This window comes from Pagrus major, chromosome 17, assembly GCF_040436345.1.
Source record: "Pagrus major chromosome 17, Pma_NU_1.0".
NCBI lineage: Eukaryota > Metazoa > Chordata > Actinopteri > Spariformes > Sparidae > Pagrus > Pagrus major.
Window position 1 is genome coordinate 877,561 of NC_133231.1, and position 18,971 is coordinate 896,531.

General features: G+C 38.9%; 1 protein-coding gene across 1 annotated transcript in view; it reads right to left on the reverse strand.

Annotated features, from left to right (window-relative positions):
• The window catches only part of adgrb1a (adhesion G protein-coupled receptor B1a), a 156,641-nt gene that overhangs the window by 18,770 nt on the left and 118,900 nt on the right, over nt 1–18,971 (reverse strand). The window contains exons 19-25 of the mRNA XM_073485293.1: nt 17,656–17,758; nt 17,351–17,501; nt 17,193–17,262; nt 16,821–16,887; nt 14,157–14,242; nt 11,500–11,559; nt 5,657–5,755 (exon numbers count right to left, since the gene is read on the reverse strand). Coding sequence (XP_073341394.1) covers nt 5,657–5,755; nt 11,500–11,559; nt 14,157–14,242; nt 16,821–16,887; nt 17,193–17,262; nt 17,351–17,501; nt 17,656–17,758 — 636 coding nt within the window. The remainder of the gene's footprint in view (nt 1–5,656; nt 5,756–11,499; nt 11,560–14,156; nt 14,243–16,820; nt 16,888–17,192; nt 17,263–17,350; nt 17,502–17,655; nt 17,759–18,971) is intronic.

Below are 18,971 nucleotides of genomic sequence, written 5' to 3' on the forward strand. Positions count from 1 at the left end.
AGCTCCCTCCCTCTCTTTGGTTGAACAACAGGTCTACCAGGTCACCCAGGGGGATGTGGACACAGGAAGACAGCCAAGAACAGGCACTCAGCCATGGGTGCTGGTCCCACTAATCTTCCTCCCTCTTGTCCAGTGGACTACCAGGGCCATGAAAATCTCTGTCAGAGTAAGTGACACGTTATTATTTCCTAACTGTATGTTCAGTGGCTGTCTGGCTTGTGTTTTTCTCCTTGTTGCCTAAAACAAACAGCCAGCGATGGAGCTGATGTAGCTGACTGTGAGTCTTAGTTGCCCCACTCAAACACACCACCACGCCTGGGTGTCGCAGCTGCTGTGTGTCTAGGCTCGTTAGGTAGAGCCGTCAGGCCGAGTGGCATAGTAGCAGCAGGGCAGCCCATCTATCCACTCTACCTAACAAACTCAGAGACACTCTGACAGTGAAGAGCTGCTCCGGAGGATGAGTGAACCCAAAAAGAAGCAGCAGAAGACCAGGAGAGAGGAGTGTGTTTAACCTATAGATAAATCTACAGTTTACCCGCAAAACTACAGCTTATAAACCACTGAAGAGACATTACCAGAGCTACTGTGTGTGTAGTTTAAGGCAAGCATAGAAAACCTAACCAATCAGAGGTAGAGAGGGGGCGTTTTGCGGGAAGATCCACAATAACACGTCAAGATCTACTGTTGCTCGTCTCCGTTGTCATGTTGTGGCTTTTGCATTTGTGTTGTGAAATTTGCATTCGTGTTATGGCTTTTGCATTTGTATTGTGGCTTTTGCATTTGTGCTGTGGCTTTTGCATTTGGTTCGACCCTTCTGGGCCACCGTAGAAAAGAGTCAGAAATTTTGGGTTTAATTGAATTTAAAAGGGACATCTTATGCTGCTTTCACGTCACATTTAAGTGTCAGAAAACACCATTTTCCGACTGTTTATATACACATCATGCACTAATAGAAATTTAATGGGGGGAAATAAACATGTTCATTATTTATGTATATCTAGATTATATTACTGCTGAGATGACAGAAAAGGGAATTTTATCAAAACACCTGTTTAAAAACCAACTCTTCACCTCTAAATTTTTAAGGAATGGAGCTTGCATTATTACAAAGCATTTTCTGGTAATACTTTACAATAAACATCATTAATGAATGATAAAGTCACGGTTAATAAAATCTTAGTTAATAGTTTGCTTTATAAACCATTTACTAAGCAATTGTTTATTGTAATGTTGCTAAAAATGTTAATTTATTCATCTATAAACATTATTTGGATTTGGATTATTAGTCATTATAATGTTTATAAACATTTATAAATGCTTAATAAATGGTTTATAAAGCATTTTTAATTGTTACTGTTAACAGTATAATAACTATTAACTAAAAATGTAACTTTAAACTTAACTTCAACTAATGATGGCTGTGATAAAGGGCAACTATTTTCTAAAGCCCATCATCTATTCTGCATTTAATAAGGTTTTCTGCAAAGTCAAATGGGAAACTGGTCCATGTATTAACCTAAAATCTTCCCACAAAAAAATAGTTAAGTAAAAGAACAAAGTCTAACAAATGGGCAACCATTAACCATAAACTCTACACAACTTAATTAAAAGTACTTGGTTATTCTCCACCTCTGGTATATTAATGGGGCTGGACCAATACAGTAAATGGATTTGCTGATGTTTTGTAATTTGATGTTTTTGATTACATGAACCCTGTTCAGTGACTTTTCCAGCCTGCCCACGGTAAAACGCTGAACTAGAGGACATACTCAAAGATAGTTTTGGTATGAACTCAGTCAAACTTAACAATGCTGTAAATTGGCACAACATATCAGTACTGCCTTCAAAAGGACTGATCCTACCTTCAGAAAAATTCAGGTTATTTTCAGTCTGGACCTTGTTTTCAACATTTGCTGATTATGACCAAATAATGTGACTGTAGACCTTCTCCATGTGCAGGGAGTGGTGTTCAACAATACAATCCACTGGGGAAATATGACGTTAAACCAAAAAGTGATTACAACCCATTTGTTCACCCGGTAACACCCACATGGTATTGGATATGCTATTAAAACTAAGTCTTACTAATTATGTTCATATTCGTGATATTTTCCGCGAATACAAGCTACAGTCTCTGTCAGCCTCTTAGTGGTAACTAGGCACAATTTTTGCTGACTCTCTTTACCTGGCATTGCAAACTAGTGAAACATGTCGGCATAAGCACAGAACAAGAGTGATAATGTGTAGTGGGTAATCTATTGATTTGGCCAGGCCAGACAGCAAGAAATCAATCAACACTAATTAAATCTTGTATTTACAATAGAGGCTGGCCTGTAAAACGTGTGGACCATGATGGGACCACATTATTTAAAAATATGAAACATTATTTAAAAATATGAAAGCATTGCCTATTGTATTTAGATCTACCCATATCATTATTATTATTATCACTGTAAATAAAACTGCACCTTATTTCTCTTGCACCTTAAGTTCCACTAAGTTCCACTTTGCTTAGCATTTTATTTTATTTACCTCAGTATTCTATGTTATTCTTGTAACTGCTTAAGCATTTTACTGTATATAGTACTCTATTGTTTTGTTTGCATATTGTGTGTAGTACTTTTTCATATCTATATTTGCCCTTACATTTTGATTGTATTTGTACTTGTACCACTGCTATGATGACCTAATTTCCCCTCGGGGATAAATAAAGTTATCTATCTATCTATCTATCTATCTATCTATCTATCTATCTATCTATCTATCTATCATTTAGAAAGAGACACAATAAAAAATAGATACACAGGAGTGAAAGAGGATTGGGAGTTAAAGTTACAGGATCTGGACAGGCTGAGGTTGGCACCAGCAAAAGTCAAGGGACCATGACAAGACTGGAAACACATAAAATTAAAAATATATCTTGTTTTTCAATCTAGAAAAAAACATTTTGAAAGAGACCCAGAATAGACCCCATTCACTTTTTGTGTGAATCTCAGCCCGCTCTCACTCCCAACACATCAAATGCAGCAGCTTGTCAGTGACCCTAAGCTTCTAAGTTTGACGCTGTAGTAACCCCTATAGAATCACTTCTTCAAGCGCCCTGCTAGTGCAGTAGTATAAAGAGCAAGAAAAGTTCAAGTCTGCGGTTGGTTGTGGTGGTCTGATGGGTCGCTGGAATTTCCACCCATAGACCAAGGTTCATGTCCAGTGTAGTTAAAGGAACTTGGGGCAGGATCAAGAAATAAGACTCAATAGTGACACAACGGCCGTTGTGGCCGTTAGGGTAACTGCAGCCATCAGCCAAGCTGGCGCGGGAGCGCATATGAACTCTTCACAGCAGTGCAGTTGATGCCTTATCTCTACACACATGAAGCAGCCGGGAAGCCGGCTCGCTGTGTGTAGCGACGCACAAGCTCGGCGATTTACCGTTACGGTTGATGCAGTCTGACAGGCACAGGCGAAAGCAAAGACGGCATATTGGGGGACAAAAATATCGTCTCTGATACGGGATTGCTGTGTGTAAGCGGCTAATGTTACTACACAGACACAAACAAACCGTTAGCCTGTGGCTACATCCAGCTGCTAACGTCACCTCCCGGATAACAGGTTGGGCTTTCAGTCCCATATATAAAGGGACATATTTCTAACTATTCGGTTTCAGACTAAAGGACCGTGGAAAATGCGCAGTCTGTAACTATTCAGTGTTACACAGCGGTGGACTAAGTTACATGTTTGCAGCTAACGCTACTTTGCACGTTAGGTCACTCCGAGTCCTCGTGATCTCATATGATTTTCAAATCAAGCTCTAAACATGACCTGTAATGTTTTCCTACCTGGTGAAGCTGCCTCCATTAGCTGAACGCGTATCCGATGTTTATTCGGGTGCCAGCCCGGCTTTGGTCGTAATTTCGTTTCGACTCACAACATGCCGCTGATAAAACCTTTGTTTTCTTCTTAGTATCACTTTTTAGTGGACTTTGTGTGGTGGTGGGTCATTTGCTGGCCGTAGCAGAATCCATTACTACCCAAACACTAGTTTGGGCCCACCGCGCTTGTCTTCTTCCCGTATCCGAGGACGCGCATTCAGCGTCATCTTACGTCACGTCCGCAGGACTGCGCGGGAAATTCGGACCACGAATTGCAGTACATTATGCAGCACACAGCCTGTTCAAGGCAATGGAGAGATACGTGGGTGGGCTCATTCGTTTTGGTTTTGAACGCTTCATCACCCATTAGCATTAAGAAACTTAAAATGCATATTTATTTTTTCACAGATCCTGCCCCAAGTTCCTTTAAGAGTGAAATGTTTGTAAATTATTTAACATACGTTAATGTACATAAATGACGAAAATTATGTAACATAAGTGATATAGGTATGTCACTTGCGTTACTTTCTTAATGTAAGATACGTAACTAAACAGTTTTTTTTAACCCAAAGTATGATCTTTTCCTAAACCTTTTTTGACCAAACCAAACCAAAAAACCCCACAACCGTTTGACAATAACAGTCTAATAGTCATAAGTGAATGACTTGTCAGCAAGCATACTAGGCATGCATAACTGACATTAGAGGGGTAGGTAGAGTGTCATAGTCTCATGCTTAAGACCATTGAGCAAGCTGCTGTATTTGACAAGTTGGGAGTGAAAACAAGGTAAAGAGACAGATCCACTTTCTTTGATATTGTGAGACACGGCATGATTAAACTGTTGTTAAGCAGTTCTGTGTGGTTTACAATTAGAGTGATACAGGCATATCGAGTATCATATTGGATTAGGCTTGATTGAATTAAAGGGGACTGGGGTATGCACTCTACTGAGTGCTAGTTTACACCTATTTTTGTATGTTTTTACAGATTTTACTCCTTCAAGTAGTCGCAACCATTAGCCAGAAAGATAAATGTGTGTGAAGTGTGTCAGCAGTTTACATTACAGACTATGAAGTGAAATGATGTGTATTAATTGTTCAGTCACAGCTATTTAAAATATAGAGAGGCTATTTTAAAAGTGGGTATGTGTGGATTGTAACAGAACGCAACACTCCTTGCTAAAAAAGGGGCAGATAAGTCAACAACTGAACTTAACTTATAATCATGATCAGAATCTATGAGCAGAATAGCAAAAAGTTGCGAGAAATCAAGACCCAGATTGATTATAATGAAAATGATCCACAGATCACAGCAAGACACACACAAACTGAGACATTTAAAGTGATCTGCAGTCCTCTCTGCATAAGTAATAATGGCCTTTACAACATTTGTCATAATCAGCTTCACGACTCTGATGATCTCTTAAGGCACACACGCACACACGCACACACACACATGCACGCACACACACACGCACGCACACACACATGCACACACACACACACACACACACACACACAAAGATTCTCATCCAGTCATCAATCACATATGCATAATAATTTACATGTATACAGTTAACACACAGTTTGTTTTTCAGGAGCATAAGCTTCAGCAGCCCTTCATATTGAAATGTATAGTGAAATCCTCTCTGCCAGGGCACCAGGGAGAAGAAAAATGACAGAGGGATAAAGGAAAGAGAACCAATCAAGTGAGGGAGAAGAAGGGAGGCATACAGTAGAGGAGAGAACAGAGGTAAGAAGAGTTAAGGAAAAATAATTAGCGGGACTAACATGGCGTTACTGGTAGCTGTGGTGGAAACGTCAGCCGAAGAGATAACCCCGCACTTGGCACATTTGAGCGTCATATTGTACAGTGGCACTGTCATCTGACTGCAAAGTCAAATTAACACGCTGTAACATACACAAACAGATACAAATGCACCTACACACAGACTTGCACTGATGCGCGTGCGCGCACAAGCTCGCACGTACAGTCACGCAAACAGTGAGTCACAGTGTTCTCGCACACTCTCTCTCTCAGGGCTACAGTCCAGCTTGGACATTTGTGTGTGTGTTTGGGTTTACCTGTGTGTGTGACTCTGGGGACAGGGGAGGTGGGGCCAAGACGTAGCCATTGGTGGATATTTCCTGTTACACATGATGTCTGACCCTAATCACTAATTACTGGTTTGATGACCTAAAGTAACTGCTCCTCTCTGCGATTTCAGTATTTCACACACTCAACCATTTATCTGCCTATAATACAAAATAGCTTTATCTAAATAACAAATTTTGTGCATTTCATACGCATGATGATGTGCTGGATCACCCCTGGTCATCTTCAATTTGTGCTAACTGGTTATGATGAGCAATGTCAAGCACTAATGCAAAGGTTAACAAACAGAGACACATCTCAAACCTCCACTCTCATGAAATCACATCCACATGTGTGACTGCAATTGTCTCCATCAGTCATTACAGCGTTCACAAAGGAAGGACACGGAGTGGGAGCTAAAGATTTAACTTGATAGAAACCTCATCTTCATAATTTTGAAATACTCTGGATGAACAATGGTGGAGCATTTTTCCAATTCTGACAAAGTATTTAGAATTTTTTCCTGCTCTGATTTGCATGTGTCTTCTTTTGAGCAAAAGTGCAAAACACATAGGTATGTGTTTCAAGCCATTTGCCATACCAAACGAAAGATTTGATTGAAACCATGAGGAAATACTGAGTGTTGTATAAAGTACCCAAAAGTCAAACTTGAGTAAAAGTACACATTTTTAAATGTTACTTTGGTAAAAGTGAAGCCACCCATACAAGTCGTACTTTACAGAGTAAAAGTCATACATGTACTGTACACAAGTCTCAAAAGTACAAGTACATTTTTCATAATTATGAACGATTATCAAATTGAATTTTCAGCTTTTTTTGATTATTGTAATCAGTGGTGATTTTTTAAATTTTTATCGAATTGTCCATAAAAGAAATACATTCAAAAATGCTCTGCTTTGGCTCTGATGCAGCTTGTAATCTTCAAGGTAACTAGTAACTAAAGTAAATAAACTCAAATAAATATAAGTCAAGTAAAGTGCAGTATTTCACTCTGAACGTAGTGGAGTGGCAGTATAAAGTAGCAGAAAATGGAAATACTCAAGTAAGTACAAGTACTTTAAAATTGTACATTAGTAAAGTACTTGAGTAATGTAATTGGTTACATGCCATCACTGGAAATAATTAAAACCAGCCTTAACATAAAGCTGTAGTGTCACTGAATTGTCTGAGATACACCTGTGTTTCTAGGAACACTGAAACTGTAACTAAATTAAAACTTACAAATGGGAACTAGTTCCTGTGGAACTACAGTAATAGATCCTTCAACTTTGTAACTCTTTCAATGATTTCAGTTTATTTCCCAGATACCTTTTGTCACTGTGCATCTTTCTTATTTTATTTACTTAATAAAATATACTCGAGTAAAGACACCGTTGTGTGTATATATATGGCACTGGCACCAAAACCGGATGTTTACTGTTGATTTTCTAGATCTCTGAAGCATCCATTATTGCTACAGTGCTAGAAATATCTCAATGCGGTGCCATGTTGTCTGACTCTGTTAACAAAAATAAGACAAAACTCCAAAAATGGATTTAATGATGATCACCGAGATCTGTTTTTAGCTGGATTTTGCTTTTAATGAATTCACTGAATAGTATTATCTTTCTGTATGTGTTTCTTTCCAACAGTATTCACCCAAGCAATAGATGATTTCTAGGTATGATCACAGAGAAACTACATCACTTTGTTTTCCTTTCAACACCCAAAGCTCCCAAAACACCCCAAATCATCAGGATTTATAACCCTATATCTCTCCACTGTCGCTGTTAGACAAAGACTGACTAGAAGGCTGGAGATATTGACAAGTAATAACAAACTAATCTGTTACCATATGGCCTCTTGCTAAACAACAATTAAAGCTTAAGAGCTGAGGGAATCGATTTTTGTAGCCCCTGGATGCCTGGATTAAAAATCACATAATGGAAGAAATTCAATTTCAAGTAAAAGGGCAATACAGCTGCTAAATGTAGGCTGTAGGCAGTGATATTAAAAAGCAATCACGACTTTTTGAAAGACAACATCATTTTCCTGGTCTTAAAGATGGAGAGGGTAAAGGTGGGTGGTTGGTCGGGCGGGGTGAGATGCATGAAACTAAATAACATGCACTATGGACAAACATCAAATAGAAACTACTCTTTGAGTCAAACATAAACCTTCTTCTGTGCGCTTTACAAGATGTTCCAAAGCTTTGCATCAAATGCAACACTGGAATTGGAAGTACCTCTTAAAGCTATAAAAACTCTTTATCTAAAATGCTTAATGTTTGATTAACCAATTATTGCAACCTGTAAATACACAGGCTTGATGATTGAAACCATTTCAGTGAGCATTAAGTGGGAAGCAAACTCCATTGGAGGTTGGAATTATGCCTCTCCTTGTCTGTATTTTCTGAGTGAATTAACCTCTAATATTGGGGGGAAAGGAGACTCAGCAGCAAGGTCTGTCTCAGAGGTGTGAGCATACCTGCCTGGTGCAGATTGCTGCTGCGCTCTTCATTTGATGCTGCACAAATGAATTAGCTTCATTAAACATGTTTTGCATTTGAACCTTGAGAAAGATTTGCAAGTGAGATGAGTGGAGGATGGTTATCAATAGAGAAATAGAGACCTTTTTCTTTTGCTTTTTTTGTACACCACAGAGAGAACTACAGACAGCCTGATCATCATGTCAACACAAAGAATACATTTCATTCATTCAACATTTCAAACCAGTCCGATCACCGTCATATGAATTAGCCAATAAGCTTGAGCAGCATCAACATAATGCATCTGCAATTTGTGTTTGCTCACCATTTCTCTTTAAAATGTGCACCTGCATGGTATTTATGATTTAATAGGGGAACTCCACCATTTTTACACATCAGAACCTGTTTACAGGTTTAGGGGAGTACTGTCAAATATGTGAAGAGTTTATGTTCTGCTCCTTCTTGAGGGAAAATGTCAGAAACTTGCTCAAGTGATGTCACTTGAGTTAGCATTGGTGGGACACAATCTGTCTGTTCATCCCTCACAATGGGATGAACAGACAGACAACCCAACAAACATAGTGCCTCATAAGGCTCTCACCAGCACAGAGGCATACAATTAGAAAAAAAAAATGGGTTGTGGAGTTAGAAAGAGGTGAGTATACCACACCTCTACTGATTACTACTAGCATGCACATTCAACTCCAAAGTCAAGTCGCATTGAAAAAAAAAAGACAATGAAAAAGATATCTCAATTTTAATCCTAACGTTTTAAAACTGTACAACAATGTGATAGGAATAAAAGCTAAATCAGTGGAGAATGTGTTTAACTGCCCTATTGCCCGCATGGCAATGTAGCAAAACCATTCACCTCAGAAGGAAGGGCTCAGTTGCAGAAGGTAAACCCGCATGGTGGTGGACCCCTACTGACTAGACACTGTGGCTCTGGGCCCAGCCACCAGAGACTCATCTGTCATATTTCCCAGCAGGTCATGCCACTATTACCTTATTTTATCCCTATTAAAGCTGAACCACAATGGCTTCTGAGTTGTCCTTAGTTTGCCTTGGGGGAACCCAACCACTAGATGTTTCCCCAAATGTGCCACTTCATACAGGGCACTGGCAATCTGAGATAAGGTCAGGAGGTCAGATATCCGAAAAGAGATAAGAGGTGCTCTGTCATGGGCAAAAGAGCCAGTTGAGATGGTTGGACATGCAATCATGATGTCTCCTTGTAGCCTCCCTGTGGAAATGATCCAGGCAAGTCCAACTGGGAGGATACCCCAGAGGTACAGTTATCCCATGTGTTGTGACTGTGGCTGTGCTAGTTCAGATGTCTTTAAGTCCAGCCACAAGAGCTAAAGACAAGAGTCAAGTAGATAGCTGACACAGCGATATAAATGCTCAAACCAGTGCAAACCTTGAATCAGAATGTGACAAAATGATCTCAACCACTTTGTGGCTTTCCAACTTGTTATATCACATGACCAAAATGTTAAACATCAGCCATATCATAGCAGGGACACACATTTTGTTGAATATTTTGTTCAAAAATAGTCTTTGGCATCAGATGTCAATTTCATCCTTGAGTTTTCTTGCTCACTGGCTCCTGGATGATAGATTTCACTATTTCTTAATTATGCTGGAACAAGTTTAGGTCCCTTAGGATCCCAGAGGGACTTGCATGGCTGGCCTTATCTGGACATCTAAAGAGTCTTCAGGTAACAAGGATTCAACAACTAATACAAACCATTTAACATTTTAGGATCTAGGCCAGCACAGCCTAAATACAGGATTCCTTACTAAGTGGAAGACTGGAGTGGTGCAAGACATCAGTATTACATCACATGTGGCAGCTGAAGGGGAACAGTTAAACGCTAAGAACCCTGGACCAGAAACTGAATGAACACCAGAAACAGAACTTATCTAAACACCACACCAAAACTAGTCACAGCATCCACTGGGAAGAGTTTGATTCACTGATGAAGACTGTGTGTAGTAAGTGGACCTCATTTCTCAGACGTACTGATACCAGTGTCAAGAATAAACTTCCTTGCTCAAGTCTTGAGTCAAAGTGCAAAATCATTTGTTTTTACACATTACGGCTCCATTTTTTAGTGATTTGATCACTTCCCTTATTCAAGTTCCATCACTCATATAACAGTTGAGACTAATGCTACTTGAACTTGGGTTGTGACAAATTACTTAATGAATTGAGCTGAGGGGAAAACAGTCTGAGGTAACATCCAGACTGAAGGAAAGCAAATTAAATTGAAGCAGCAATCTGATCAGTCCAACTGTCCAACAATCTATGTTTCTACGAGTAAAGGCTGGTTTATACTCTGCGGCCCTTCCCCAATAAAAGATGACTTAAGTGAAAGAAACGTGTGCTAGTGATGCAGCCCACATCTACTAGCCAACCAATGGGAATGCAGCATGAGATGACGCATTGATCAGCGTGACAATATAAATTTATAAATAAATACCAATATTGCATGACTAGATTCTTGCTTAGCTTCATTGTTTACCATTACAGCAGCACAAACACTGATGATTTTTTATCTTGACTTGTGCCATATCCTGTATTTCTGTAGGTGTTATCATTGTACAGTCTACATACATCCAAGCTGATGTTGTACCCAAATTTATTAGATCCAAGGGTATGGCTATCGTTTAAGATTGCGTCTTTCAGAGGCAGAATGAACACTATAAAATGCAGTCCTTACCATGCTAACCTTGCACACGCACACACATGCCCACAACATTCATGTAGTATAGAAAATATTAATATTCCTGCACTGCAACTAGTATGTGTTATTGTTGAGACAGTTTCTCTAAAAGAGACTCCAGAGGCATTAATGTGTTATGTGCTATCCAGCTAACAGGAGGTAGCGCAAATTGCAAGGTCAATAGTGAAATAGTGAGGTAAATAGGCAGGAAGTAATAATAAGCCAATCAGAGGTGCTGGCTAGAGGACTCAGCAGGTTTGGTGATGGGCAGGGCTGGTAGCCATACATTAAGAAGAAGGTGGGATGGGCAGTTATTTTTTACCCAATCACTGATGACATGGAAGGGGGCTTCTGAGACTGATGTGTTCCTGATTGGAGAGCCCTGAGTGAGAGAGAGGGGATTCTGTGCAAACGCAAACATGACATTTCAGACAGCAAAAACAAGTACAGTAGAACAGAGAGATCATTGAAGCAAACATTTTCAGATAAAGACAGAAAATAACATTTGAATGCACCAACAATGCAAATGGAGACAAAAACAGCCTGCGGTGTAAAGGGGAGCAGGGTGCGCATGAGCTCAGAGGTTAGACCGATGGCTTTTTGAAAGCTGATACCAAAAGTTCAGTGATATGTTTAGACTCAACTTGTCAGCAGTTAGTAACAATTTGCCAGAAATGTAATGTGTTCTTTACCTATTCATATTTACAGCAAACATAATTTAGCATTTAAAGGAGCACTTCAACATTTTGGGCAAAAATGCTTGTCAGCTGCCAAACCCACAGTAAGGTGAGGCGATTGATATAGCTTCTGCAGCAGGAAACAGACAAAAGTCAAAAGTGAAATAATGTTGTTTCCAACAACTCCAAAGCTATCATTTTAACACATTATATTCTGTTAGCAAGCGAGATAGTCCTGTATTGCCAAGAGTCCCTTGGTTTTTGCTCATATTAGAGTAAGGACAGTTCTCAAACCCCACAAGTAGGACAGAACTATTGGGATGCTGTGTGTGGTCATTTAGCTCAGTGGTTGTTGCTCAAGAAACACTTCCAATGCAAACTGCTGCAAAAGTTAGCATTTCCTGCTTTCAAGTCAACTCCCAGTGATCAGCACCTCACTACAACTATGTGTATACACTGGCATCTACCAGGGTAGATAAAGGGTAACTCCACCAAGTTTACACATAAAGTGTGTTTACAGATCTAACCCCTTGATTCCACTGGGCACATGTTACATGTGCGCCACTGTTTTGTTCCATGATGTGGAGAATGACGCGGCTGTTTCCATCAAAAATAGACTTGCCGTGTATTATTATATAAATTCCAGTGCTGTCCAGCGATGTCACTCAGTGGCTAAGTTATGTATGTATTGTGGGTAATGTTGGTGCCAGGTTTTGAAAAGGAAGAATGCACGGAATAAAAAGGTGATATCTCTGGGTCTGATGTATCACTTGTTTTTAAACTGTCTATAATGAGTCCAACAGTGTCATAAGAGTGCAATGCCGAACCAGTGGACTGTTTTTTAAAACCTGGAGGTAATTTATCAGATTACATGCAACTTCATCTGAAACCACATAAGGCTTCATACTACTTTTTTTTAAACTTTTTTCCATATAGTGAAGTAGTAGTAGTAGTTCTCCACAAGACCTGTAAAAACACTTTATTATCTAAAATTGGTGTGTTACCCTTTATTAACCTGTTGCCTGATAGGCAATGAAACAGAGTACTATATGGAGTACTATACCATGCGAGTGTTGAGCCCACAAGTTGGCCATACATTGTTGGGGGCTCAACATTTGGTAAAACAATCAAACAGTCATCATTTGACACATGTTAACCGATGCCTGTAGAAAACTTGTTTTTGTAACATTGATGCCCTCAACAGTAGAGGATAGGACAAAAGTGTATCATGTGCAAAAATGTGCAAAATGTGCATCATGTCACTGCAGGTGTGTAGGCTTCCATAGAAAACAATGAGTGCAGGTGTTTGACATGCATCATCAAGACTTTTGACAGAGCTTCTCTAGTAGTTTCTCCTGCTTCCACTGTTTGTGTCAATCTAGGCTAAATGTATTCTGGATCTATCTCTGCACTGAACTCTACAGACTCTAATCAATCTGTTGTTTCTTCCAACAAGTGCTGGAGTGTTCCTTTCATTATAGGCTAATAAAATCCCTGTATCTTTAAGCAGCAAACTGGTATGTCATGTTGACCCTATATCTTAATAACTCCATAATAACAACAACTTAAACAAACAGCAGCTTAGTAGCAAGAATTAAGATTCTAAAGAAAACTATGGTGTATTACAACTTTGTGTAGCTCTGGCCATTGGTCCTATTGGTAACTATAACAATGTATTTACCAAAGTAAGATCATTATCATTATCAACTTATTTTTCAGTGGGGTCCTGCTGTTTAAGAGCCCTGCTTCCCTTTACTAGAAACAACCAAACAGGAGAAAAAAAAGACAAAGATGGATTTACAAAAATTTACATCAATAGCAACACCTGCAAACAAAGAGCAGCTGGAGGAAAATGTGACACACTTGAAACTTAAAAGAAAGCAATGAGATGAGTCATCATCTTGCTCAGTCTGTGCAGGACCAATAACCAGACAGCCTTCCCCACATCTTTCTTGTTATTTCTAACATTCTTCTATTCTCCATTTAGCTCTATGTCAGAAGCATTAATCATAGTCTGAACTATAGGGAAAACACATTTTCGTTTGGTTATCTCAATTTTGATTATTTAAGTCACTTTTCTCTATCTTGTTTTTCTCTATATTTTCTTTGCTTGTCCTCCTAATCATGCTGGTGTTAAAAAGGTAAGCATCTGCTTCAACCAATTTGCCAGTCTGAAGTCTGAAATGATGGCAAAGGACAATTTTATGGCAAAGAGCCAGTACTGCACTACTCCCTCCCCCAGCTGAGCCATAAGGCTGGTTATAGGTCACTGTGTAAAATGGATGTGTGGTATAAGGCATACCCCGCCCTCTCCTTTAGTTTCATATCAGTAATGCCGTCTTTGGACACCAGTTTGTTAAAAACGAGAATCCCAATAACCATGTTAACCTGCCAAAGAGAAGAAGCACAGGATTAAAGCAGAGCAAAGACACTTTCATTACTTCACAACATGTAGCTCTACTCTCATGATGATGATGATGATGATGATGATGATGATGATGATCTTTGTCATGGCAAGATGATGATGGCAGTGTGTTATAAATGTTATCACACACACACACTAGCTGTACTTACTGTACTATCTTAAATGTTAGTGACAAAAATCAGGCACCCAATGAAGCATGAGAGGTTAAAATAGTTGAAGGATGGATTTATAACATTAAATACATTTTTGAATATAGACTGTGTGCTAGAAAGAAATTATACATAAAATATGAGCTGTGTAAAATGAAAGGTGGGAGAAGAGGTTATCCTTGACTGTAATTCCTACAATGTTACTACTTTGAGGATTCACAGTCTATAAAAATATCTTGTACAAGCTGCTCTGATGCTGTTCAGAGTGGACTGGGCCACTGTGTGGGTGCCAACTGGAGCAGTAGCTCTTTATTGGTGAAGCAGCTTGTGTAAAAAGGACACCCAAAACAAGCTGTTCACTTGTAGGTGGGAAGGTAGGAAAGAAACACTGGGAAGTGAATCACTGAAACTGTAGTGGATTTGATTAGTGAATAAAGGACACAGTGTCACTGCTGAGTGTGTGCTGCCAGCATTTATGTCTGTGATTTAGACTACCTCAGATGTAGGCTGAACATCACAGGCATTGAGGTGACGAATTACGTATGAATTTGTCTCCATATAATTTTATGGTTAATACATGACTGCCCTTGTTCTAATTTAAACAGCAGCTGTAAGAAAGTGGAGCCCTAACTATGCTATATTCATTTTAATATGGCCATCTGGTAGGCTATATAACCTGTATATAACTGCTACAGGGTCCATTATCTTCTGTACTAGTAGAACTTGGGAGCAGATTATTAAACATATGAATGCTTACCAAGAGGACCCAAAGCACCAGTATTGTACTAGAATTACCGTAGGTTTCTTATAGCTCAAATGGTTATTTTAAACAGTGATCAAATTGACTAGAATTATGCTATTTTATGCTCTAATATATGAATGTAACAAGAAGCTAGTATTTGTCATGGCTATGGTATAAAAGATTGAATTTTGATCTCTGTTTTGTAAACCAAAAAATACAGGGAGTTTACATTACCTATTATTTGCAAATGTTATCTTCATTGCTGACATTGTAAAATGACACTGTACACTTAATTACACAGCTAAAGCTAGCTCATTTTGATAGACAGTGACATTTTTAGCTAAGCAGATTTCCAAAAAGACAATGTGACATAGAAATGCTAATGCATAGTAATGTATAAATACCTAAATAATTAAGTGTTAGGAAAAGTTGGGATGAAAAGAGGAAGCAAATGACGACAGGAAGAGGCGAGGAATAAACTAAGGATAAACTAAGCAGGGGAGGAAAAAGGGAAGGTAAATAAGAAAAGGGAGGAAAAGTGAAAGTAAGCAAGTAAAGGTTGAGGCAGGGAATATAACAAAGAAGTGGAGGGGGAAAGAGGAGGGGAATAAGGAAACGGAAAGAAGAAAAGTAAAAGAAAAAGAAAAAAGGTGAGTAAGAGAAAAGGAAATAAGGATGAAGCAGGCAAGGAAATGAGAAAGTAAGGAAGGAAAGTTAATGCAGGAAAATAAAGAAAAAGGTAAGGGAGGAAAAGAAAAGGAAAATAAGAAATGGCAGGAAGGAAAGGTAAAAAGGAAAAGATGTATAAGAGAAAAAGAAGATGTAAGCAAGTAAAAAACAGAAACAAAAAAGAAGGAAGGTGGAAGCAAGCAAAGAAAGGTGGAGTTGGGGAAAGGAAAAGTAAGATTCAGAAAGGAAACAAGGAAAGGAAGAGGCACGGAAGCAAAGGTAGGAGTAATGAGGAGCGGCAGAGTAAGTAAAAAGAAAAAAAAAAAGAGAGGAGTGGGGAAGGGAAAGAGTGGCTAAATAAGATAAAAAGAAGACCCAGGAAGAGAAATGAGGAAGTTAACAAGGAAACGAGGAGACATGGGCTATAAACTATTCTGTGGTCTACTATTCTTAGAACCTGTTATATAATTATATAACACCATACCAACCCACAATTATATTATACGTATATAACTGATAGATAAAATAATGTGCAAGCAACCTTTAACTGTAATTTTTTTTTAAATGCATAAAATGGATCTGTGACCACCACAGCTTTATTGTCTCTGCCCAGGTCTTTTATTTTATTATTTATTATTAATTAAAATTTGTGAATTTGATTCACAATGACTTATGATGATGTTTAGTTTCCCAGTCTACTATTGAGTTTTTTTATTATTGTGTTTTTTATTATTATATATTTTAATATTTTTTTAAATAGAAAAAACAGTTTAACATGATTACTATTGAGATTGTTAACATTGTTCCTATCATAAATCCCTGCATGGTTTATACAGACTATACAGTATGCTTTTTTTAAGTAAGTGACTGTATGGAAATGATGGGAGCTATTGGTGATATTGGCCTACATTTGAGTTAGTACACAGGTTCCAAAGGTAAAACAAACCAGCACAGACAGATTAAGGAGGAAAGAGGAAATACCAAGACAACAGCTGCAGCAGGTCCAACAAATGCATAAAGAAGACCTCCTTCCAGAGACAGCCAGCAGCTACAAGAGAGAAGCAGGAAAATACAGATGTAGGAAGATATGATTAGGAGAGATGGATATGATGGAGGAATGATGCAGGGAAGAGGAGGAAACATAAAGGATTGTAAAGAGGAGTGACAGAAGGAGGTGAAAGGTGGAGGAGTAGATGCACGACCAGAGTGAGGATGGTAAAAGATAAATGAGACAGAAAAAGACAGAGGTTAATTATGCTGCAGACATAAACCAACCATGTGTAATATCCCTGCATAAATACTTAAAGAGGCGGAGGTATTTGCAATAATGAATCTATAGGAAAGCATGCTTACTAGCTTGGTGTTCCATATCCCTTTGCCTTGGTGAATCCCACTGAGATCGCCACAACTAGTGCAGGGAGACCTGGGAGGGAAATAAAAATGGACGTTAACACAGGGGAAATGAGAAAGACCAGATGGACAACATGATGGACAGCAGACAGAAGGCCCACCCCAGCCGAGACACAGGAAACGCTTGCGTATAATACGATTTCTGAGGCGGCCCGTCACTGCCATGTATGACTGCCATGCCTCCGTCAGAACCCAGCAGAACGAGGACAGGAAGAAGAAATGAAGAAATGCAGCAATCAGGGTGCATAAGACCTAAAAAAGCAGGAATTGACAGGGAGAGGACAGAAAACGCAATTAAGCAGGTGATTTTTAATGAATCAGGCAAACTGCATCACTGTGACCATATGTCATCAAATAAATACTAATATAGGTAAAACGTTACATTTGTCTTTGGATTAGTCCTTACCTTATTTCGTGTCTGCGTCTGTCCAATGAGAATAAGGGCGTTGGAGGAGATGATGGAGAGGCAGAAGTTAATGAGGATGACTGAGCGCTCAGACCGAATGTATCTGCAGGAGAAAGACAGAAAACAGATTAAGAACAAACATGTGTGGTATTCACTAGAGACGTACCAATACCATTTTTATCCTTTCCAACACCAATTCCTAATTTTGTGTATCGACTGATATCCAATGCCAGTGCATTCAAAAAGAGAATTCAATAAATGTGTACGTGTAGTGTATTGGATGCTACTGAGAAGTAGCAGGGTCCCATTTCTAATAAATAATTTATGTAGTATCAGATCGGTTCATAGTCTTGTGCATTGGCCAATACCCAATTCAGCATTTTAGACAGTATCCAGGGCATTTCTGATCGATACTGAAAGAACACTAGCTTCACTAAACTCTTACAGCTGGTGATCTTACAGTGTATATACCGACAATTTCATTATAGTAAACCATGCATTTTGTGTTTGATATAGTTTGCCAGGTCCTCTTTGCAGCCACAGGCTGTATATGACTTGACCTCACCCTTATTGCAAGCTACTGTTACAGCTTCAGGCAGCACACATCTTTATAATCAAGAGAGGTCCAGCTGCTAACCTCACATCTGGGGTCCCCAGGACTGCCAGCCATTCGGTTTCCTATACACAAGTTTTTTTTTTTATTATTTATGGTTTTTTTTTAAATTTAGCCATAATTGATAATGGTCACATGAAGAAGTTTTGGTCACATAACCTAAGGAAGTAGTTTTAGTCTCTAAACTGAAGCAAACAGTTTTAGGGCTGAAACATAACCAAACTGCGACCATTTCACAATCTCAACCATGGGAAGAAGAGGGTCCAGTACACCTGCCGTTGGTACTCTCCAACAGTCATATATGTTGCTTTGAATTCACTGGCAATCTATTCTACTTTGTTGTTCAGGCGATAGAGAGGGTTGGCTATTGGCAGTGCCCTTGACACTAAACCCCAAATCGCTCTCGATGGGCATAGCAGCATTTCTGTTACTCATATAAAATCATGTAAACAGATCATAATATATCCTCTAGAATCACACTGAAAATAAACATATTGTCAGTGTCAGTGTTCAGTTTCAATGAATTACGTGTCCCGAAACTCAGACTGCTTGAAAATGTGTACATAAAATACAGAAATAAAAGAAATGAATAAAAACTACATATAAACCATTATTTCTTTGAAATCTTTCCTAATTTCAACCATCAGAATAAAACATACCGAAAACATAACGGTACAGTTAGTACAACACATTATCACTGTTA